Genomic DNA, 21,504 nt, shown 5'->3' with positions numbered 1-21,504 from the left:
GAGGAAGGAGGCAGAGACCCTGGCTGCTCTGAGGGAGTTACGGTGCCAAGGCCCAGATAAGATGGGGCCCACCATGCTGGGCCAAGCATCTTGCTGCACTGATGGACAGTGATTGCATTGGGGTATGGGTGGGGACTTGATAATATGGGTGAATGTAGTAACCACATTGTTTTTTCATGTGAAACCTTCATAAGAGTGTATATCAATCATACCTTAATAAAAAATAAAAAATAAAAAAAGTGTAGGCCAAGGTCCTAGTTTACAAAGAGGTCCAAAGGAGGGTTCTAGAAAACACCTGATGAGCTTGATGTCTACCTCAGCAAACAACTGTGCTCAAAAAGAATTGGTTGATGGAGGCCCAGCAGCCTGCGGGGAGGCCTCTCCCAGTCTCCTGGAGCTAGTAGGAGGCGGAAGAGGGGCACACACCACCGTGCTGGTGCCCTGCCCAGCACACTCCCTGGCACGGGCCAGGCCCCAGCAGGCTGAAGCCAAGGTGAAAGCATCAGGGGTGAACTTTCGTTGGGGTCCTTGCCACTCCTGGGGTTGAAGTCCGCCTCAGAGGAGGCTTCCTGACAGTGGTCCAGGGGGTGGACCAGGTGTTGCCAACTCAGAATAAGCCACAGGTGTGATGCGGCTACTGAGAAGGTTTTGTGTGGTCTGCCTGGCTAGGGAAGGTCCACAAGCTTGACGCCTGGAGCAATCCCCCTGGTCTCCGCCCCATCCTGTTGGGCCGACTTGGGAGTGCACAACCTGACCCGCTTTAGGGTCCAAGGTCATATGGGAGTGGAACTGACCAAGCAGAAGTGAGGGAGCAAGGAGGGGGGTCCCTAAACCAGGTGAGAAGCAGAGCCAATTTCCCTCCAGGGCTTTCTCATTTGGGCAATTGGCAGGGGTCGTCCACCCTTCCTTCCTTCCAGGTCTCAGAAGAAATAACAGTTCTGCCAGGCACTCTGGCCTACGGCTGCCAGATAAAATACTGCATGAAATGTGCTAGAAAAATTGTTCATCTGAAATTCAGGGGATCCTCTATTTTTATTTGCTAAGTCTGGCTACTTTACTTTGGCCCTAAGAGAACTCTGTGGAAATGAGCCCCTCTGGTTACCTGTATGGGAAGGCACCCACATGGGCCTGTGAGCCTATCGCATAAATGTCATCTCAGGCCTGCATTCCCACCCACCCTGCGAGATTCTGAGCTTGACGTTGGAATGGAACCCAGACCAAGCTTGACCACAAACCTAATGATGCCTCAGGCAACCTGATGTGTGGGGCGCATCCACTGACCAGTACAGTGTGACCTTCCTCCCACTTTGTCTCCACCCCTGGGGCAGCAGGGGGCGTCCAGGTCCTTACGGTTGTCTTCGTTGACCAGGCCATAGCAGACCTCATAGGCTGTGATCTCGCCGTTGGTCTCGGCTGGCTCAGCCCAGCTCAGCTGGGTCACGGTGGAGGAGACGACATTGAAGGCCAGGCGCCCTGGCTCACTGGGGACTGGGGGTGGGGAGGTACAGGAAGAGAGCGGTCAGCCTCAGAGGAGGGCAGACTTCTGGGAGGTGGGGGGTGCAGGCTGGGCACGCTGGCATCAGGTAGCTGGGGGACACACAGACGTGGTGAGGTCTCACCTTCCTGGTGGGTGCGGCAGGACACCAGGGAGCTATAGGGGCCCTCGCCCTGCGCCCCGTAGGCGCACACCTTCATCTCGTAGTCACAGTATGGGTACAGGTTGGTGAGCTCCACTGAGGGCACCTTACTGTCGAGGAGGTGGGCTTCGGACTCAGAGTCACCCTGGATCCAGTACTTCACCTGCTCCCAGGAGAGGGCTGGTCAGTGGGGAGCGGCGAGCACCAGAGCTGCTCATCCCTCTGTTGACCTTCTCTGCCTTCACTGTCCCCTTAGCATAGATGAGACACTGAGGCGCTGGTGGCGTGCCAGGTCCATACCGGTCAGGGAGGATGCACATTCCAGGAAGGAGGGCAAATGTCTGAACACTCCTGGATGGGTCCTCCCTCTTCCCAGGCACAGGTGGGGCTCCCGTCGTCCACTGCTACTTGGTACACTGGTGCCAAGCACGCCCTCCCCTCTTCCTCAGGCAGCCCACCTCCCCAGTGGGCACCAGGCCTCCCCAATCCACCTCCTTAATTGCCCCCTACCTTACCCTGTACCCTGTCGGTTTGCCAGGAGGGGGAAGCCAGTTGAAGTGGATCTTCCGGGACCCAGCAGCCTTGGCATTGGGGTTCTGTGGGGCACCCAGGTCACCACGGGGGGATGATGACACGGTCTGGCTCATGAAGTTCCGGTCCAGTTCGTCTGTAGTGGGTCAAGTTCGGGCAGGTCACCCAGTTCAGGCACACCCTCTCTGAGGGAGGCAGGACCCCACTCCCCACCACAGAGGTCAAGAGACTCAGTTAGACTCCTTCCCCCGGTGGCCCTCCAGGGACACCTGCCCACCCTGGCCTCTGGTGCAGCAGAGGGCAATGTGCCAGCCTGGTGGAGGGCCCAGGGGGGGCTCTGGAGGCATGAGGGGGAGGAGGGCGTTCGCCTGCCCCTCCTCCTCCCCTGGCAGGCAAGGGAGTGCTCCGCACACGAGCATTTGCTGCCTTCCCCTCTCTACTGCCTGAGAATCCTTCCTCCCCTCCCATCTTCCCGAGATCCTGCGCTGGGGGTGGGCTCCCGGACACCACCACACTGGAAGCTAAGGACTCAGAACCAGTTCTTTGGGGAAAGACCCACATTTAAGTTGGAACTGAGGTTGAAGTCAAAGGGCTAAGGCCTAATGGTGGCATTCACAGCACCACCCACAGGCCTAGGGAATACAACAGACCTCAGTTTCTCTGATTGAGAGTAGGGCCCTAGTTAAATCAGAATTTCAGATAAACAATAAATAAATACTTTTTTTAGGAGAAGTATATCCCACATATTGCTGGGGACATTTTTATACTAAATGTGTTCATTGTTACCTGAAATTCAGATTTAACTGGGCACCCTGTATTTTGACTTGCTAAGATTGGCAGCCTTAGTTGAGAGGCCCCAGACCTCCCTCCCCACCTGCTTACGCTGACCCTGCTTGCCCCACCTCGGTCCCCAACGATGACAGTGGCTGAGTAGGGCTGGCCCAGGCGAGCCCCAAACTTGGGATTGCTGAGCTCGATGTGGAAGTGGCGGGTCTGGCGGCCCCGCAGGAGGGAGTCCATCTCCTGCAGCTCCAGGAGCTTCACCTGCAGCTCCTTCCAGGTCTCCCCGGGTTGGAACAGCAGCTCACCCTCTGTGGGGATGTAGTCCTGGGAGTGGGTAGGAGTCGGGGTCAGACCGGGGTGGGGGGATGAGTCATGGCTACATGCTCCCTCCAACCACATGGATTCTGCAGAAACTGTCCCGCGTGGACAAGAAATGGCTCATGTTTATAGAGAACATCCTGTGTGTCAGGCACCTTACAAATATTAGCTCATTTGAGTCTCACACATTGTGAGATAAAGATATTATTGACCCATTTTACAGAAGAAGAACTGAGGCACACAGAGGTGGAAAAACTTGCCCAAATTCACACAAGTGGCTGTGGTAGAGCTGGGATTTGAACCAAGGCAGAGAGACGGATGCACAGGAGATACAGAAAGTCCCACACAGGCAGCCTCTGAGAGGTGGGTGAGGGGACTGGGATTTGTAGGTCCCACCCAGGGAGGAAGGAACCATCCCTACACAGTGGCTCTGAAATCTGAGATCCCACTAGGGTGAGGTGCTTCCATCAGCTCCAGTTTTCTTCTTTCAATGCCCCAGAGTTTTCCTGAACATCCCCGGATGACTGTGTATGTGCCCGTGTACACGTGCGTTAGCTCGACTGCCAAGGGGAGTGTCCTTCTGACAGATGACCACCAGGTGGCGCTTCAAGCTAACATTGCAATTCCAGGCACTGCGTCGTCTGGGAAACAGTAAGTGTGAGAAAGGCAGGAGTCGCCTGCAAGACAACTGACCTAGGGGGACACTTCAAAAATGTCGAGTCACAGAAGACAAAGCTGAGGTGTGTTCTAGATTAAAAGAGACTAAGGGACATATGACAACAAAATGCAATGCCAGATTCTAGACTGGTTCCTGGGTTGGGGGAACAAAGGTCAGAAGGACATGTAAACATGGGTAGATCAGAATATAGACTAATTATTAGGTCCAAGTACAGGTGACATTTCTTCAGTTTGGTTGTAAGTTATGTTGTAGTGATGTAGAACGACCTTATTCTTAGCAGGTGCCTGCCGGAGTGTTTAGGGTCTACAGGATGTCTGTAACTTACTTTAAATAGTTCAACAAACTAAACGAACTCAACTCTCTTCCTTTCTCTCTACAGTTATAGAGACAGAGGTATAGATCTACAGATACATCGGCACCTGTACACATGCACACATACCTATATCTCCATATACATAGAAGCAAACATTAACAACTGGTAATCTATGTAAAGGGTACATGGGTGCTAATTTTATTAGTCTTTCCTTTTTATCTGTAGGTCTGAAGCTTCTCAAAATAAAAAATTGGGAAATAACAAATGTTTTTAAAAATAGTTAAATACCAAAATATTAATCTCTTGTATAATATGGCATATGCAATGAAATTTATGGGCATGCAACTTCTTTGGGATTTTTATTGGGCTCATCAGAGCAGTAATGGGAACTGTCCTACCAACAAGGAAAAAAGAGGGTGTGGTCAGGAGCTCGAAGCCCCGAGACTGGTGCAGAACGGGGGAGTCTGCATCCGAATGAAGGGCTGGCCTGCCCTGGTGGATCCTCAGTTGCTAGAAGGGGACACTAATGGTCTGGACATGTCCCTGGCCTCAGCCCCTGGCACTGATGGAGCCTTACTGGTACTTTTGGTAAGCAAGACATCCCGCTGCAGGGCGGCAGGAGCAGGGGGCGTGTCCTTGGGAGGCCAGCCAGGAGCACCACAAGCATCCAGTGGCTGGCAGCTGCCGTGTCCTGCTCCCATCAGGCCCCTGGGATGTGCCCTCAACCCTACGGCGGAGTCTTACCTGGTTGCCCCGTGCTGTGTTGTCCTGCGTGCGGTAGGAGACCTGGGACTTGCCATTGTCCAGGATGCGCCGGATGACAGGAATGCGGGCCACCTGCTCCCCACCGCTGACCGAGTACTCAGGCCGCTCAAAGGACACAATCCCACTGGCTACAAGGAGCGTGGGCGCCGGTCAGAGAGTCCCGGCCTCAGTCCCTCTCAACTCCCACGCTCCCTCTGATTCCACCAAGCCCAGACTCCAGGGTTCAGCTTGTCACCCCTCACCCACTGCTCTCCAGGTCGGGCAGAGGAAAGGAAAAAGTTGAAGGGACTGGGATAGTGTCCAACTGACATCCTGGAAGGATCAGGGCACAGAAAGGTGGCCAGGCTGTGGCAAAACCAGAGACCAAGGGCTGGGGACAGAGCAGGACAAAGGCCTGTGGTCCTGAAGCAGGCGGGAGGAGGGGTAGGGGCCAGAACAGGCCTCTGAATGCTGAAAGGACAGCTGTCAGGAACTCTGGGCTCCCTGAGGAGCAGGTAGGGAAGGCAGCTTAGGCGTCATTGTGCGATGCCTTGCCCACCCAGTTCTCTTCCTCCTCCGATGTCCTGGCATCCCAGGGAGAGCCATTCAATCTCCTAGGTTCAAAGGCCATTAGGGAGAGAACAAGGGGAGGGATGTGGGACAGCTATGTACAGAGATACATGGCCACATACCCCTCACAGGAGCCTGATACCCATTTTACAGATGGAGAAACCAAGGCTCACAGAGGTTAGGCGACTGCCCAGGCCACATGGCCAGGCCCCACTTCCACCTGGCTATCAGGAGGAGAAGGGGCCCCAGAGGCTGCCTTTTGCCCCCCTGCTTCCCCCGCTCTGACCAACCTTGCTCCTTGATGATGGTGATGTTTACCAAGCGGCGGCCGAGAGTGGCAGTGCCCATGGGCACATCGATGGCCTCCACCAGCAGCTGCTTCTCGTCATCATCCTCAGGCCGGATGAAGAGGGGCACCCGCACATCTACCAGCTCCACGCCTTCCTGGAACTCCACCATGCCCCGGGCATCTGGGTGAGCACGGGGGGCAGTCAGATGGGGGTCTGGAGGCCACATGGAGTGGGAAGTGCAAGGCAGCAGTGCAGGGGGCCTGCCCACCTACCCTGGTCTGCAGTGAGGGTGTAGTAGCCAGGGGCCACCTTGAGCTCATGGAAGGCTCCCTGCTCCACATGCTTTTCGGTGAGCTTCAGCAGGGCCTGCTTGGCTGCGCGGGGTGCCGTCAGCACTGTATCCACAATGGTGTGGTCCTGCCTGGGGGGGCAGGTGGGGAGGCATCAGGTTGGCCAGCATGGTGGCACTTACCCCTGCCTGCCCCTCCTTCCTGTCCTCTCCCTATCAGAGGATAAGAGGCAGGACAGCAAAAAGTGCAGGGTCTTTAGACCTAGGCAGTCCTAGGGCCCATATGGGTCCCCCCACAACCCCACACCCAGCAGATTCAGCCAGGCCACTGCAGCTGCACCCCCCAAGCCTCAGTGTCCTCATTGCTGAAGTGAGGTACCCCCGCCTGCTTCCCCGAGAAGGGCTGGTGATGGCGGAGTATTTGCAGGACAGCGCAGGTGCTAAGGATATGGGCACTGAAGGCAAACCACCTGGCTCTACTTCTTAATAACTAAATAGTCTTGGGCAAGTTACTTAACCTCTCCAAACCTGTTTCTTCTTCTATGAAACAGGAATAGCAATGGTACCTGCCTCCCTGGGTTGAGACGGATGGACAAGATACCCAGGCACAGCACTTAGAGAAAGGCCTGGCCCATTGCAAGCGATCACAATGCTGGTCTAAATGGTTCCTACTCATGAAGATGGGGGTGCTCAGCAAGCCTGAATTCTGTTACTGCACAGTTCTGTCGTCTGCTTTGAGGCCCCTGCCTCACTCTCCCCATTAAGGGTCAGGACCCAGGGTGGGAACTGGGAAAGAGGTATGTGAACTGCTGGTCCATCTTCTTGGTAAACCTGCCTGGCACCCAGAGGTGCCCACAAGATTCAGGCCTCAGAGCCTGGAGGAGGACGGAGCAGGACTGACTGCGTCTGTTCAGTTCCCTGCGGCCTGCCATGGAGCTCGTCCGGGGCCTGGCTCATAGTGAGGGCTTCACATCAGCTTTTGCTGAATGAAGGTCCTAATTCATGACAGACACATACAGCCCTCCCTTCCTGTGGGATGGGGATGGAGGTGGGTGGAGCAGGGGGCAGATGGGGCAGGTAGCTGGGGGCTGGGACTGCCCCACCCACGTGTCTTCAACTCACTTCTTCCCAGCATTGGGCTGTTGCCTGCGGGGACAAAGAGGGGACAAAGATGGTCTCTGGGGGTAGAGGCAAGTCTGCCTGGGGGAGATCCCTGGAACTGGGAGTTTGAGCAGCTCTCCCACCCAAACCTTGGCGGCCAGGACCCACCGGAACTTAGTCTGCTGCAGCTTGTGCGCGCCTGTGATCTGTCCGTACACCTCGCTCAGCTGCCAGGCAAGGGAGGGTCATGAGCCTCTACCCAGAGCCATCCAGGCCCAGAGGATCTCTCAGGGTTGGCTGGGGGCATGCCCATGGACATGCACACTGCCTGTCCCCTTCTGGAAACATTCACAGGGAACAGCAGGTCCCAGGATGACCCCAGACCAGGAACAAGTAAAGAGAAAGCCCCTCTTTCCTTCCCAGAAAAATCCAGGTTCCACAGCTGCATTCCCTTTGCTCTCCCACAACCATTGCAGAGATGCCAGATGCCCTGGGATTAACTTCTTTGACCCTTACATTCTCCTCCACCTCCTGGCGCAGCTGGTCACATTCTCGAGTGTCAGGCTTCAGTAAGTTCTCAGTGCAAAGGCGGGCAAGGCGCAGGGACAGCCCGTAGGGAACTAGGGGCAGGTAGGGATGGGGGTTGTCAGCCCCCTGCACGGTGGGCACCCCACAAGGCCCCTTCAGGAGACATGGTAGGACTGGGGGGACAATTGTCTGGCTGGGCCCCTGAGGACTGTTGCACCATCAGGAAGGGTTGAAGGTGGCCAACCCTGTGCCTGCATCCAACACCCAGAGAAAATAGGAATGGTGTGAACTGGACCCAGGAACAGTGGTGAACATGCTCTAGCCCCCAAGCACAGCCAAGAGCTGTCGTGCACAGCCCCAGGCCTCACCCAGCTCCGTGGGGTTTGTGCTGGCAGCGTGGGTGGCAAAGCCAGGCCGCTGCACGTTGTTGGTGATCTTCCAGCGGACGGTGTCACGCCCCTTGAGGTTCCCGCTGCGCAGCATGGGCGTGTCCAGGTGGTCGGAGGCCATCAGGTTCTCCCGCAGCATGTAGTGGTCCTCCTTGAAGCCCACCATGTGGCCTGTGGGACAGGGCCCTCAGCATGGGGCTCCTCCATTACCCTCCCAGACACACCCCTCCAAGTGAGCCCCTACAGCCTCCCCACTCTGTTTCAGACTCATCCCCACCTGCCCTTGACCCCAGCTGGGGCAAAGAGCAGTCAGCCCTGCTGCCCTCATCAATGCCAGGCCCATACCTCGGTTGCAGCAAGGGAGAAGCGCCAGGCAGGCCTAGGAGACAAGGTGGGTGGGGGATGAGGGCCCGGGACAGCTGACCCAGGCCAGGTAAACCTCTCTACCCTACCCACGCCAACGTCTGGAGGGGCAACAGTGCCTCCCACCAGACACCAGGATATAAGGCAGTGCTGGGATTGAGGTGTGGGGCGTACAGGGCAAGTACAGAGGGGCAGTGCGTTCCCAAAGTTTGTGCCATGGGACCCTGGTCCTGCCAGATGCTCTGTAAAGGTTCTGTGATCAAACTCATTTGGGAAGCATGCCCCTCTTATAGTTTCACTATGCACAGACCAAAGGCTCTGAGAAGTCCTGCAGAGAAGAAACCTGTTTCTCAAATGTATTTGATCACCGACTTCTTTCCCTCTGCAGCCACACTAATACTCCACACCTGGGATGCTAGAGCGTTGTCCCTGCCCCTACAGTTCAGGTTTCTGGGCCCTGCCATTCTCCATGCTTTGCTCTTCTGTCTTTTCTCTCCAGTGAGACTGGCAGCCGCTGGCGGGCAGGGCCCTTCCTCCCCTGCTGACTGCCATGGCCCTCTGCATGGGGCTGGCCCCAGGACTGATGCCCCCAGGTTCCAGCCACTGATGATTGGCAGAGGTGAGGGGCTAGGTGTGGGGGCACTAAAGCTGGGCAGAAGACAGGTTTGCCTGACCGCGGCTCCCTACGAGGACCCTGGCCGGGGGCTGGGTCCTTGGCAGGGGCGGGCATCCTGCTGGGGGCCCCGGGGACCACTCACCTTGCAGCAGGCACAGTACTTCCAGCAGAGGAGCAGCAGCAGGGCCAGGAGCAGCAGCAGGGAGATGAGCAGGGGGATGAGCCACCAGAAGGAGCCGGGAGGGCAGTCTAGGCGGGAGAGAGGAGGGAGAGGAGCGGCGGTGCCCATCCCGCACCAGGGCCTCGTGGGCTGCCCCCTCCCGGGCTGCCAGCTCACCCTTCTTCCTGTGCACCAGGACAGTGCTGTTGGGCCCGGGGGCGCCATCACCCTCCACGGTGTAGCTGTAGGTGCAGTCGTCATCTTCGTCCCGGAAGGAGCAGTACTCCACCACCTCATCGGCTGCACCCACAGACAGTCAGCAGGGTACCCCTACCCCACCCCATGGCACCCCAGGGCCTGGTGAGATGTCCTTTACTCTGCGGCCCGTGCTGCCACTGCAGGGCAGGAGGCATATCTCTGGGGAAGGACACAAGCCCCCTGGCACAGGGACAGGGTGAAGTGGGGTGCTGCCTTGCTCTTTGCCCAGGGGCATCAAAGGCTGTGAATCTGTGTCCTCCACTCCCCGTGCTGGGCATCACTTGGGAGCTTGGCTTCTAGAGCACTTATCTCACCTGGAGGAAAGGAGGCTGTGCGCCCCCATGGCCCCATTATGTGTGCCTGCTGTGCTCACGCCTTACTCAGCTGTTTGCCCCCTGCTCAAGCCAGGTGCCCCCTGCCCAGGTCTGTGTGCCCTGTCTGGGTCCTGTGACCTCTCCCAGTGACACCCCTAGCCCCATCGCTTACCCCCTACCTAGTTTCTCAGCAGCCCCTGGCCCTCGGCCCTGCCCCGTACCTTTCTTAAGCTCATCCACCATCTTGACCTTGAAGCTGCACTCCTCACACGTATGCCCCTTCTTCTCACCAGTGCCCCAAGCCTGGCACTGCACGCAGGAACGCAGGTCCTCACAAAGGCCCAGGCGGATCTGGGTGGGCAAGGAGGGCAGGCATGCACTGTGCTGGACAGACCTCTGCCAGGCCCAGTCCTCCAACCTCTCACCCTTGGACTGCTCCTATGGCACCAGGCTCAGCCCTGTCTGCCTTGCCCCATGCCCGAGGTTCCCATCCCAACACCCCAGAGACCCTACACTTACGGCTGAGTGGCTGATCTCACAGGTGTTGTCCACGGTGTAGAGCGACTGCTGTTTGCAGTGGCAGCGACCACACTCACAGTTGCCACGCCCATTACAGATACCCTGGGGCAAGAGGAAGGACCACTGAGCCAGCTATACCCCAATCCCTGCCTGAGAGGACGCGTGGTTCTGACTGGGGCTCTCTCTTCCACCCCACACTGCCAGCTTCATGCCCAGGCCTACCCCTTTGCTGTCAATGCAGGTGGCATTGCTGAGAGGACATTCACAGCTTGAGCCTGTCCAGCCAGTCGCACACACACACTGGCCCATGGAGCAGTGTCCCCGGGCTGCAGAGATGGGAAGGGAAGGGAGAGGAGAACCACATTCATACCTGCAGTCCTGGCTGCCCACCTGCTGGGAGGCCCTGTGGGAGCTGACCCTTGGGAGTCAAGATGTCCCTAGCCAGGGGCAGAGACATCTCTTCCTCACTGCCTTGGAATTTCCTTCCCTCCTTCTCTCCATCTCCATTCTACTTTCTACCTTCCACTCTGCAGCCAGAGTGACTGTCCCAAAACACAAATGCAATCATGTGTCTCCCCTGTTTAAGAACTCTAATGAGTCCAAGCCAATGAAACAATAAAACATAAAAATATTAGAAAGTAATATATAAAACTGTCATTATTTTCAAGTATCAAGTCACAAAATATCAGTAATCTATAGATAAATTATTAGGTTTCATAAGTGAGTTTAACAATGTGGCTGGATACAAGGTTAACATACAAATAGCTAAAAAATGACATCAAAACCAATGATTCCTTTTGACACAAACGATAAAGCCCAATATCCTTAGACTAGAATAAGGGCCGATTAACTATGGCCTGCAAACCAAATCTAACTCACTACCTAATTTTGCAAAAGTTTTATTGGAATGCAGTCATATTCATGTGTTTATGTATTGTCCCTAGCTGCTTTCTGCTATAATGGCATTGTGACAGAGACCATATGGCTCACAAAGCTGAAAGTACTTACTTTCTGGCTTTTGAAGAAAAAGTTGGGACTAGACTTAGAACTGGAACTTTCCTAGACTGAAACCCAACCTTTTGTAGCCTGGCGCTGTCTCCTTCCCCGGCGGTATCTCCCTTCCGCCCTCTCTTGCAGTTCTGCCTGTGCCAAACATCTGTCTTTCTTTAGATACACTGGGATCTCCTCGCATTTATACGCACACACTCTGGGATGGGCAGTTGAGGAGAAGAAATGGCAAACCAAAGCAAGAGCGGAGGAGAGGCAGAAAAGTAGGGGCCTGACTCCCAGCGGCAAGTATACAGCTGGGGCTTCATAAGTATTTGATGAGTGGATTTTCATCCACTCTCTTCCATTTGGCCGGTGGATCCTTCCTTGTGGCCCCTGTCTGGGCTCCGTGACAGAAGCCCTGGCCTAAGTGCCCATGGCCTGGACCATCCTGCTGGGCCCTGTGGGGCTACAGAGGACACGTAGCTCCAGGCTCTGTGTGCTAGAAATGCAGCATCTTCTGAGAGATGGAAGACAGGCATCCGTATACTGTCAACCACTGAGGGTTGAGCTGGGTGGGACTCACTCTGATGAGATGGGAGACTGGAGAAAGGGGTGGGCATAGACTGGAGGACCTCAGGGGAGCCAGGGTCTTAAACACAGGGGGCAAGGGCATTGAGTGTCAAGATCGTAAAGGGGGAAAGAGGTCCAGGTTGCGTGTGGACTTAGGGGAAGCACTCAGGGAGTCCAGAGGGGGGCTGGGTCTGAACGTGGGGACTCTGGCTGTCAGCCTGGGGCACGGCATGGGCCAGGCAACCCCTGGCCGCAGGGGCTGCTGAGCTCACCGTTGCAGAGGAACCCAGAGTTGCGGGGACACTGGAAGTTGTCGAATTCGCAGAATGGACCCTCATAGCGGCCTTCCCCGTAGCACACACAGCGCCCACACTGGCACTCGCCGCGCCCGGAGCACGGCTTGTTCTCACCGTCCCGCAGGCAGGGCTGTGTGTCACTCAGCAAGCCAGTGGAGCAGCTGCAGGTCTTGCCGCTCCTGAGGAAGGTGCCAGTCACGTGCCCATAGCCCGGGAGGACGGCTGGGGCTCTTACTATTCCACTTTATGGATGAGGACACTGAGACTCTGAGAGGGCCGTCGCGGGTCTGAGTCACGCAGACAGCAGAGGCTGAGCGGACACTCAAACCTCATCCCCTGAGACCCTCCCAGGGCCCCTCATCAAGTTATGACAGACTTGTTCAGTGTCTCGAAGCTACATTCACGTTCAAGCTCATTTCCGACTAGGTAATTTGTGCACATGGTTCAGGATATCAAAGTTACAACAGGTATGGAGTGAAAAGGAAGTCTCCCTCCTGTGCCTGTCCCCTAACACCCAGTCCCCACGCCCTGACAACCACCACAGTCTTGATTCCTGCAGGTCTTTCCAGAGATATCCTCTATATCTCTGCATTTTAAAGTGCTTTAAACTGGAGCCACCTTGCTATGACCTGCCACCCCACCCTCAGCTGGGCACCCATGGTGTGCCCAGTCCCCTCTGGGAGCCACTGGCACCCTGGGTACTGGCTTCACTCCACACACTTACCAGCCCTCATAGCACACGCAGTGTCCACACATGAAGTCGCCACTGAAGTTGCAGCGAGGTGACTTCACCTCCTTTTGCTAGAACGAGAGGGTGGCGGGGGTGGGGGTGGGGGGATAGGCCCACTGGACGTTTCTGCTGCCTCTGTCCCGCAGGGGGCCCCGCAAGGGAGATGTGGCCGCAGGAGGCTCTGCTCCAGTACTCAGGGCCAGGGCGGTCAGCCCTGCTCCTCCCTCCCACCTGGCAGGGCCATGTCGTACCAGCTCACAGGGACACACGTCACAGATGATGCCCACGTCCATCCTGAGCCCGTCAGAGAAGGAGGGCTTCAGGTGGATGCTGCCCTTCTGGTCCGCAGCTGACAGCTGGCACACATGCTTCCCGTCCAGATGCTCGATGGCCCGCAGCTTCACGTCATAGGTGCCCTGCAGGGACCCCACTGTCATCCAAGGTGGGCCTGGCCAGACAACCAGGAGGGGAAGGCTCTTGGCCCTCAAGCTTCAAGGATGTTCCTGGATCCCTGACACCAGCATCCTGCTCACCGTTCTTCAGGGCTGAGGACTTACTCCTTCCAGGCACAGTCAGAATGACAATACCAACAACAGAAACAAGAACTGCATACGGGCCATTCATGCACCTGAGCAACCCCCTGAGCTCCATGCTCATTAACCCCTCTGTCCAATGAGGACAAGACAAACAGCTCCAAGCTCAGCCAAGTGTCTGACTGGGGGATTTGAACCCGGGCCTATCTGACTTGGAGGCCACACTAGACCTCTGCTTGGGCCGAACCCCCACCTCCGGGTGCTGTGCATGCCCTCCCTGCCCCGAGGTCCCCACAGAGGCCTACCACTTCTCCCCGCTGGATGCGAAAGGACCCAGTCTCTGTCTTTGGGAACTTTTTGGAGGTGACTTCTGTCTGTAGGCCTCGGGGGCTTTCCAGGGCTCGGATGTCCAGGTTGGAGCGAATTCGCTAAAGGAGGGCAGGTGAGCAGTGGTCTGGGCAGGGAGTCTGGGCTCACCCACTCTGGCCTGGCCTGGCTCTGCTCCACCTCCACGTGCATGGAAGACGGGGGTGGTGGGGGGCAGGGGTCGAGGTGGCAGAACCTGCAGGAACCGGGGGCCAGGCTAAGGTGTGCTCCTCAGGACCCCCAGGGACCACCAGAGACCCTTCCTCACTGGCCTATCCCATTTCTCAACCCTGGCTTAAGACATCTTTTGCCCATTCGGCCTCTTGTGCAGCCCTGCCCAGAAGGACTCAGTTTGGGGCCCACGCCACCCCTCACATTGAAAGCCTCCTCCAGCAGATCCACAATGTTAGATGAGTCCTCCTGCAGCAGCCCCAGCGAGGAGACGGGGAAATACGTGTGCAGCTTCTGCAGGAGAGAATGTCACGCTGGGGCTAAGTCCTTGACAAATACCATCTTGTTGATTCCAGGTAGCAGCTTTGGGGTTATTCCCACTTTGCAGAGGGGGAAGCTAAGGCCCAGACCCTGCTGGTATATTCCAGCTCCTGCCCTGTTAGCTCTCCCCTGCTTGGGAGCTGGGTTGGGGGTGGGCATATGACCTCCCCCTTCCCACCAGGGCCCACTCCCAGGGTGGGAGGGGCCAAAACTTTTGGGAAGGAAGGAAAGGAAAGGAGGGAAGAAGAAAGGTAGGAAGGAAGGGACGATGTCTGGGAAGGTCCATGGACCGCCCCCAATCCCGAACCCTCTCGCCCAGGGAGACCCTGCCCCTTACATCATAGTAGCTGTAGGAGTGGTTGGTGACAGCGAAGATGGGGATGATGTTGTATCTGCCGAGCAGGCGCACCAGGGTGGGCACAGATGGGTAGTCCTGGGCCTTGAACCGGGTGTAGGTGCCCGTGGCGTCCAAGTGGCATTGCTCGTCATTGCGGCTCATGATGCCGGCCAGCACGTTGGCGCCGTCAGCCTCATAGTGGAAGGCCGACTCGGTGGAGAACACCAGCAAGTGGGTGCTGTCGGAGCGCCAGCCAATGTCCATCTGGGAAGGACAAAGAGGGGATGCCCATCAAGCTTTCTGCCTGTTGGCAATATGCATCGAAGTGTAGCGCCTGACAGTGAACGTGGGTCCCAGCATGGGCGCAGCTAAGCCACAGGATGGACAGCATGCAGCCACCATGAATGTGACAGACAGCACGTGAGTGATGGCAGTGAGAAAGAGAAACCGAGGATGGGGGACAGGAAACAGTTGGAGATTTGTGGCATCAGCAGGGAGATTGGGTGGGAGGCCGGCTTCGGGGCACTGAAGATTCCAGAACCCCAGTACTTATGTCTGCCCTGCTGGCCAACACAGAAGCAGGCTGTGACTGCTCAGGTTGGGGGACCTTGCTGCATGGCACAGCTAAACCCAGATCGTAATCAAGGGCCACCTAGAGGTGTCTTTGGGCAGGGGGCCTCAGCTTGGCCCCAGAGCAGGCCAGTGGGCAGCTGGTGCCCTTGGGGAGAAGCACAGTCCTGGTCTGGGCTGGCAGACTCTCGCTGGCACTCACCGTGCACACGGCCGTCTGCAGCATGGCATCAAAACCTCCTTCAGGAGCGTCCAGGTTGCCTGAGACCCGTTCCCCTTGCAGTTTACTGCGGAACTCCTTCACATCTCTCGTCAGGCTGATGACGTTCTTGAAGGAGAAGGGGGGGTCACTGTTGGGCCAGGGCTCCTTCAGCCTGGGCAGGGGGTGCAGGGAGAGAGAGTCAGGAGGAGACCCCACAGACACCATGCCCACCCTCTCTGGGGACCACCCCCGAGGCTCATTTCAACCAGAAGACTTTTAAGTGCCTGGGTGCAGAGTGGGTGGGCCACACAGCCCAGACCCCTGCCCAGAGGGTCACTCACTTCTCAGGCCTCATGTCTGTCTGAGGGACGCTCACTTTGTCCACAAACTTGCCAAATCCAATAGTGTAGTCGCTGGTGAGCTGGCTCAGGACCCCAGCTGGGAGTCAACAGGAAAAAGAGGGAGCAGCTGAACCCTCACATCCCGCCTCAACACGGGGGCACAGGGCTGGCATGGGAAGGAGGAGGGACATCACGTGTTGGGTATCATTTCATGCTTATAGTAGCCTTTGTCCCTGTTTACAGATGAGGGAAATGGGACTCGGGGGACCCAGAGTCCTGCGTGGAACGCGTCGGATGGAGGCAGGTGCAGAGCTGGGACTGCACCTCAGCCTCAGGGCTGCGGATGCTCCCGGGACCAGAGGGCTCTGCTGCCCACTAGGCCTGGGCCTTCTCTGAGGTCCGTAGTGGTCAGCAGGGTCTGACTGGGACTCCCCCTGAGGGGGGAGTGTGTTCTTGGGGGGCTCAGATGTCCTGTCTTTCCTTTCAGGTGGCTGCAGCTATGCTGAGCCCTGGTCTCCTGAGGAAGTGCCCCGCCAGCTGGGGGAGGCCACCCCGTCATGCCCTGGCCTGCCGTCCTCCACACGGGCCCGGCCGTACCCAGCTTCTCCCCCATGTTCTTCAGGTTGTCCAGATCATCAGACATAGAGTAGGAGAAGTCCATGAGGATGTACAGGTCCACGGGGCTCTCCAGGGGCTCGAACACGTCCAGCCGGAAGTGTTGCTCCTCGCCCGGCCGCAGCCGGGCCCACAGGCCCTGGGGGGACACCTGGCTGCGTCGCAGGGTGGTGTCGATCTGGGTCTCCTGTGTTCAGGGAAGGGGGCAGCTGGCTTGGATGGTCACTCCAGAGGCCCTACGGGGAGCCTTTCGGCTCAGCCAGGGGACACAATGGACCTCCATAAACAGCCAGCCCTGAGCATGGCAGGCCCCCCTCCCTTGACCCCTGCTCCAGGCACCTCTGTGATCTTGAAGTTGCCATTCATGACCACCATGCTCTCCTGCCGGCAGCCTGCAGCCAGCAGCTCTATCACGGTATTGCAGCGTCTGTCCTTGAACATCTGGCCGGAAGGAAACAGGGTCAGGAGGCAGTGCCCATCCCCTCACTGCCCCAACCCTGGATTTATTCCCCCTGACTTTCCTGACCCTCCCCTGCTCTCCGACACCTGCCTGGCCCAAGGCTGGGCTGAGGGTGTGGCAAGTGTGGACGTGGCCAGAGCCAGGGCTGGGGCATGGCAGGGCGGGGCTCCCAGGCTGGGGCCCCCACGAAGGCAGGCGGGCTGGCAGCCGCTCACCTCGTCAGTGCAGTAGGCGCAGTCCTTGTCCACGCGGATGCACTCTGTGCAGCTACTCACCGGGGCCTTTTTGCAACGGTTAGCTGAGGACAAGCAGGCAGACCCACCGAGATGGACCTCACTAGTGACTGAGCCCTTTCCCACGCACACCCTTATTTGAGGGAGGTGGGGATTCTCTCCCCAGTCACCGAGGAAGGAATGGAGGCCAGCAGGTATGTGGTCTTCCCCTCGGGTAGCCCAGCTAAAAAATGGCAGAGCTAGGTCTTAAACCTGAACTTTCCACTCAAGTCTGGAGGGAAGGATGGTGGGGGCTGAGACAGAGGCCTGGCCCACTTGCTGGTGGGGCCACCCTGGCCATCCCCCGCGCCTGCCCTTCCATGGTAAAGGGGACTGTGTACCTTGTTTATGACTGTATCTCCAGGGCCCAGCCCAAGCCGGACTTACAGTAAGTTGTTGGTAAACAAAGGAAGTAAAAAACATAAAGAACTCCAGCATTTCTGCAAGATTATTGGGGCTCCCTTTGCTTCTCTCCAGTTAAAATCATACTGGGACCTACTACATGCACCCAGTGTACACAGTGGGTGATCTCCTGGGCTCCAGGGGTGCTGTCAATGCTTACCAGTGGCTCTGGTGAGGCAGGGGAGGCCCTCACTTGCACCATTTGCCAGTGTCCAGGATGCAAATACTCCTACCGTGGCCTATTTCAAGCTGTGAACGTGGCCTGTACTGCCAGGCAAAATTTCATTGGTAGGAGCTGGCCCAGGCCTTTGTTGACTGCAGACACTCAGAGAGCAGGTGATAGGCCACTGGTCTCTCTCCTCCAAATTCCTATAAAGCTTTTTAGCTTGGCTTTCAAGGCCTCAGCACATCCTGCAAGTGCCTTGGTGCTCTGGGCGGGAGTCTTCTCTCTCCTCTAGACCAAGCCGCCCTCCCCTCGGTGTTCTTGTCCACGCTGCTCAGGCTTACAGTTCCCCAGCCCTCAAAGTGGGCAGTGGTTGGTTGTTGAATGGCTAAGTGAGTGTCCTGGCAAGACCCCGTGAGAGGCACCTGTGTGAGGGCAGTGCCTTGAAAGGTACCAAGCGGGGTGCTGCAGGGAGGTGCTGGACTTACCCACGTGCCCAGGGAGGCTCATGCTCAGCAGGGCGGCCAGCAGGAGCCTGGTCCGCAGGCTGGGATGAGGCCCTGCCATCCTCTTCCTCCTGTGTAACAGCAGTAATTGACATGACGTTCCACAGCTCTGGTCCCACTGTCAGTTCACTAGGTCCCCATCAGGGCTCCACCATTCCCATTGCACGGGTGTGGAAGTGGAGACTCTGAGAGCTTCAGTGGTGTTCCAAGGCCAACGGCCTGGCGAGTGGCAGGACCCAGGGCCCCAGCTCCTCCTTTCCACTGCCCCTTTGCTGCCTCCACTGGAGTGGCTACCCTGCAGGCCTGTGCCCTGCTGAGAGAGGCCCCCACGCTCTCACCAGTGAGGACTCTGGGCTCTGAGCTTGTCCCATAGCCAAGTCTCTTGTGCTGGTGTCCCTGAGGACAGGGCAGGCTTATTCTGTCTTCACCTTTCAGACCCCAGTGGGTCTGGGTCAGGTCTCACCCAACAGGAAGGCCACCTCCTAAGGATCTCTACCTTCCTGCCCCCTCTCTGTCTTGGCCCACTTACCCTTTGGTGAGGGTGATTTGGCCATAAGGAGAGGGGCCCCTCCCAAAGTTTGGGGGCTGCAGAGGGGAGGGGGCAGCTCACTGCACTCCACTAGGTTCTGCAATGGCTGCCTAACCCTTCAGAGGTAGGGTCCCTTGTCCTGTCCCCTCTGCCTGCCCCAGAATTGATTTTGGAGGCTCCTGAGCAGATCACTTTTCAAAAGTTAGTCCAGAGCTAATGACAAGCCCCTCCTGCCTACTCACACACACATACTATACACAGGTGCCAGGACCTCCCAGGAGCCCCACCTGTCTTTGCTTCACTATTAAGCCATTTCAACTTATCATTGACCTTCAGGGCAGGCACTGGCATTCAAAGGCCTTTTAAAAGATGGGTAGGTAGCTTGCTGCTTCAGGAAGAGAAGGGGCTGACCAGAGCCACCAGGCCCGCAGAGCTGAGGGCAAAGGTTAGGGCTGGGGCCTTTCCCTAGGGCCCATCCCCCAGTGGCCTAAGAGCATGCCTACTGGCCCTCCTTGGATCCTTTCCTAGTCCCTGGCCTGTGGGGAAGGGGCAGCCCCAGGGTCTGGGGAGCTGAGGTCCCCACAATGCTGGGGAGGCCCGTGGCAGAGGCAGGAAGGCATTGCCTGCCTCCCTCCAAGGCATATGGCCCCCAAGAGGTTCCGACATATCCCCAGGCAAAGTCCGTTGGGGAGGAGTCGCCACCTAAGAGGGGCCTGGAGTAAGGGAGCCCTGAGCCAGCCAGCAGGGGTGTTCCTGTGGGAAATGACTTCCCTGCAGCTTTGGGGCGTGGGCACCACACCCACATGCTACACAATACAGGCTGCAGACTGTGTCCTCCCTGGGGCACCATTACACATGCAGGTATGGGCACTGGAGGGCTGAGCTCAGCTCTCACTCACCCTCCTGTGCCCACGGGCTGGGTACACAGCAGGCGCATGCCCAGTCCTTCATGTACATGATTGCTACTTAATCTGTGCAAGAACCCAGAGGGGCATGACTGCATTATTCCCATTTCTCAGATGAGAAGACTGCAGGGCCTTCCTCACCCCACAGCCAGCAGTGGGGAAGCCTGAACTTGCCCCACAGTCCAGACTCCTCCACTCCGCCATTTAACCTCCACATTATCCTCAGAGGCCATATGATGGCAGTTAGGGGCCTAAACAAACTCAGGAGTGTTTTGTTTGATTCAACTTGTACTTAGTATTTAAAGCACTCAAACACACGCTCTCCAGGCCACCTGGGCCCCACCAGGCTGCCGGGCCTTTTGGTGCACCGGGGAGTATGTGATCACCAGCCGGAATGGTGTCACGCTGCAGCACACCCAGGGACGTGCATGTGCACGGACACGCACACTGTGACCCACACACCACACACAGGCTCAGAGCTCTCCCCACGGGATCTCTGCTCAGCCCCTCTGCCCCTGCCCACCACAGCTGTCCCCTCCAGCTTTCCCACCTCAGCTTCTCTATTATCCACAGAACTCAGGCCAAGGAGCCGGGCACCCTTCCCCACGGTCATATGTCCCCTCAGCCCGCAGGATGGAGATCCTCAGCCTTCACTCCAGCTGTGCCCCAAGCAGCAGCCTCCAGACCACACTGTGCCCAGTCCTCAGGCTCAGGGTGTGGCAAGGCCATGGGGCAGGAGAGGAGCCTAGAGCCCGCCCCTGAAGCGGTGTGGCAAGGCCATGGGGCAGGAGAGGAGCCTAGAGCCCGCCCCTGAAGCCTTGGAGATTCTCTACACCCCAGCTAGAGGGCCACCCAAGGGCTGAGCAGTGGGAAAGGGAGCCGGCACTGCGGGAGGTTACAGTGGTGAGCACGGCCCCCGGGCTATTGGAAGAGGTCAGGAGAGCTTCCTGGAGGAAGGGCGTCCAGAGCCGACTTTGGGAGGGCAGGTGTGTGCTTGGCTATGAGGAAAGTCAGGGACTCCCCGGGCCCTAGATGGACTGCCATGTCACACCAGCAGGCTCTGCCCAGGCGAACAGGGTGGGGCTTTGACTCTGGGTGACTGCTCCCCCTACCTTCTTTGCAAACGTCAGAGGGACCCAGCCCAGCAGACCTGCCAGCCACCGACTAACCTCTGTCCACTTCTCCCACACCTCTCCCTGCTGCCCTCCTCTAGCCCAGGCCCACAACCTTCTCCAGCTCCCCTGCCGCTCTGCCCCTAGCTGCCCCGGGTATACCCCAGCAAGCTGGGCACCTGCCCTGGACAGCATGGAGAGAGGGGGTCAGGGCTGCCAGTTTTCAGGACAGGAAGAGCAGAGGAAACAAAAGCCACCCGGCCCTCCCAGCCAGCCATCCCAGCCAGTGCCCCTGGGCAGCTGCGGAGGCTGGAGTGGGCACTCTCCTCTCCTGGTCTCAGAGGTCCCAGAACGGGCGCCCCACCCTGGAGCCCCGGGACACGGTGGGGGGGGGGCGAGAGGGCTGAGTGCCGACGACCCCCGGCTGCCCTCCTGCCCTACGCCCGTGTCGCTGGGGTTGCCTGCGGGGTCGGCGGCGGGACCTACCTTGGCGGGACTCGCGCCCTGGCCGCGCTGGGCTCCGCTGGGCGGCTCCGGCTGCTGGCGCGCGCGGGCGAGCGGTACCGTCCGGAGGGCGGGCTTCAGGGAGGGCGGGCAGCCGGCGGCGGCGGGGAGGGGGCCGCTTTATGGGGCGGGCGGCAGGTAGGAAGGAGGCGCTGGTGAGTCAGGCAGCCGCATTCCTGTGCACCGCGCGCACCTGTCGGGGCAGGA

At 57.9% G+C, this 21,504-nt stretch overlaps 1 protein-coding gene across 6 annotated transcripts in view; it reads right to left on the bottom strand.

Moving 5' to 3' along the window:
• The window catches only part of ITGB4 (integrin subunit beta 4), a 27,522-nt gene extending 6,018 nt beyond the window's left edge, over positions 1-21,504 (bottom strand). Inside the window, exons 1-30 of one of the 6 annotated variants that reach the window (XR_012130874.1) lie at positions 21,280-21,504; positions 18,230-18,318; positions 17,120-17,202; positions 16,784-16,885; positions 16,427-16,631; positions 15,830-15,926; positions 15,489-15,660; positions 14,717-14,980; positions 14,263-14,352; positions 13,827-13,949; positions 13,240-13,404; positions 12,983-13,059; positions 12,235-12,437; positions 10,625-10,728; positions 10,403-10,504; positions 10,105-10,234; positions 9,489-9,611; positions 9,294-9,400; positions 8,518-8,551; positions 8,152-8,343; positions 7,772-7,875; positions 7,424-7,482; positions 7,277-7,300; positions 6,138-6,286; positions 5,866-6,045; positions 5,006-5,154; positions 3,071-3,275; positions 2,153-2,304; positions 1,620-1,800; positions 1,351-1,488 (exon numbers count right to left, since the gene is read on the bottom strand). Coding sequence is in view for 1 of the 6 variants with exons in the window: in XM_073235927.1 (XP_073092028.1) it covers positions 1,351-1,488; positions 1,620-1,800; positions 2,153-2,304; positions 3,071-3,275; positions 5,006-5,154; positions 5,866-6,045; positions 6,138-6,286; positions 7,277-7,300; positions 7,424-7,482; positions 7,772-7,875; positions 8,152-8,343; positions 8,518-8,551; positions 9,294-9,400; positions 9,489-9,611; positions 10,105-10,234; positions 10,403-10,504; positions 10,625-10,728; positions 12,235-12,437; positions 12,983-13,059; positions 13,240-13,404; positions 13,827-13,949; positions 14,263-14,352; positions 14,717-14,980; positions 15,489-15,660; positions 15,830-15,926; positions 16,427-16,631; positions 16,784-16,885; positions 17,120-17,202; positions 18,230-18,308 (3,793 nt within the window). In the remaining 5 variants the exon portion in view is untranslated. Of the gene's footprint in view, positions 1-1,350; positions 1,489-1,619; positions 1,801-2,152; positions 2,305-3,070; positions 3,276-5,005; positions 5,155-5,865; positions 6,046-6,137; positions 6,287-7,276; positions 7,301-7,423; positions 7,483-7,771; positions 7,876-8,151; positions 8,344-8,517; positions 8,552-9,293; positions 9,401-9,488; positions 9,612-10,104; positions 10,235-10,402; positions 10,505-10,624; positions 10,729-12,234; positions 12,438-12,982; positions 13,060-13,239; positions 13,405-13,826; positions 13,950-14,262; positions 14,353-14,716; positions 14,981-15,488; positions 15,661-15,829; positions 15,927-16,426; positions 16,632-16,783; positions 16,886-17,119; positions 17,203-18,229; positions 18,319-21,279 lie in introns of those variants that run through there. The other 5 variants (XR_012130875.1, XR_012130876.1, XR_012130877.1 and 2 more) reach the window with 5 other exon arrangements.

Source organism: Manis javanica, chromosome 4 (genome assembly GCF_040802235.1).
Source record: "Manis javanica isolate MJ-LG chromosome 4, MJ_LKY, whole genome shotgun sequence".
Classification (NCBI taxonomy): domain Eukaryota; kingdom Metazoa; phylum Chordata; class Mammalia; order Pholidota; family Manidae; genus Manis; species Manis javanica.
Note: the sequence above shows the minus strand (reverse complement) of the source record. Positions and strands in the feature narration are given on the sequence as shown.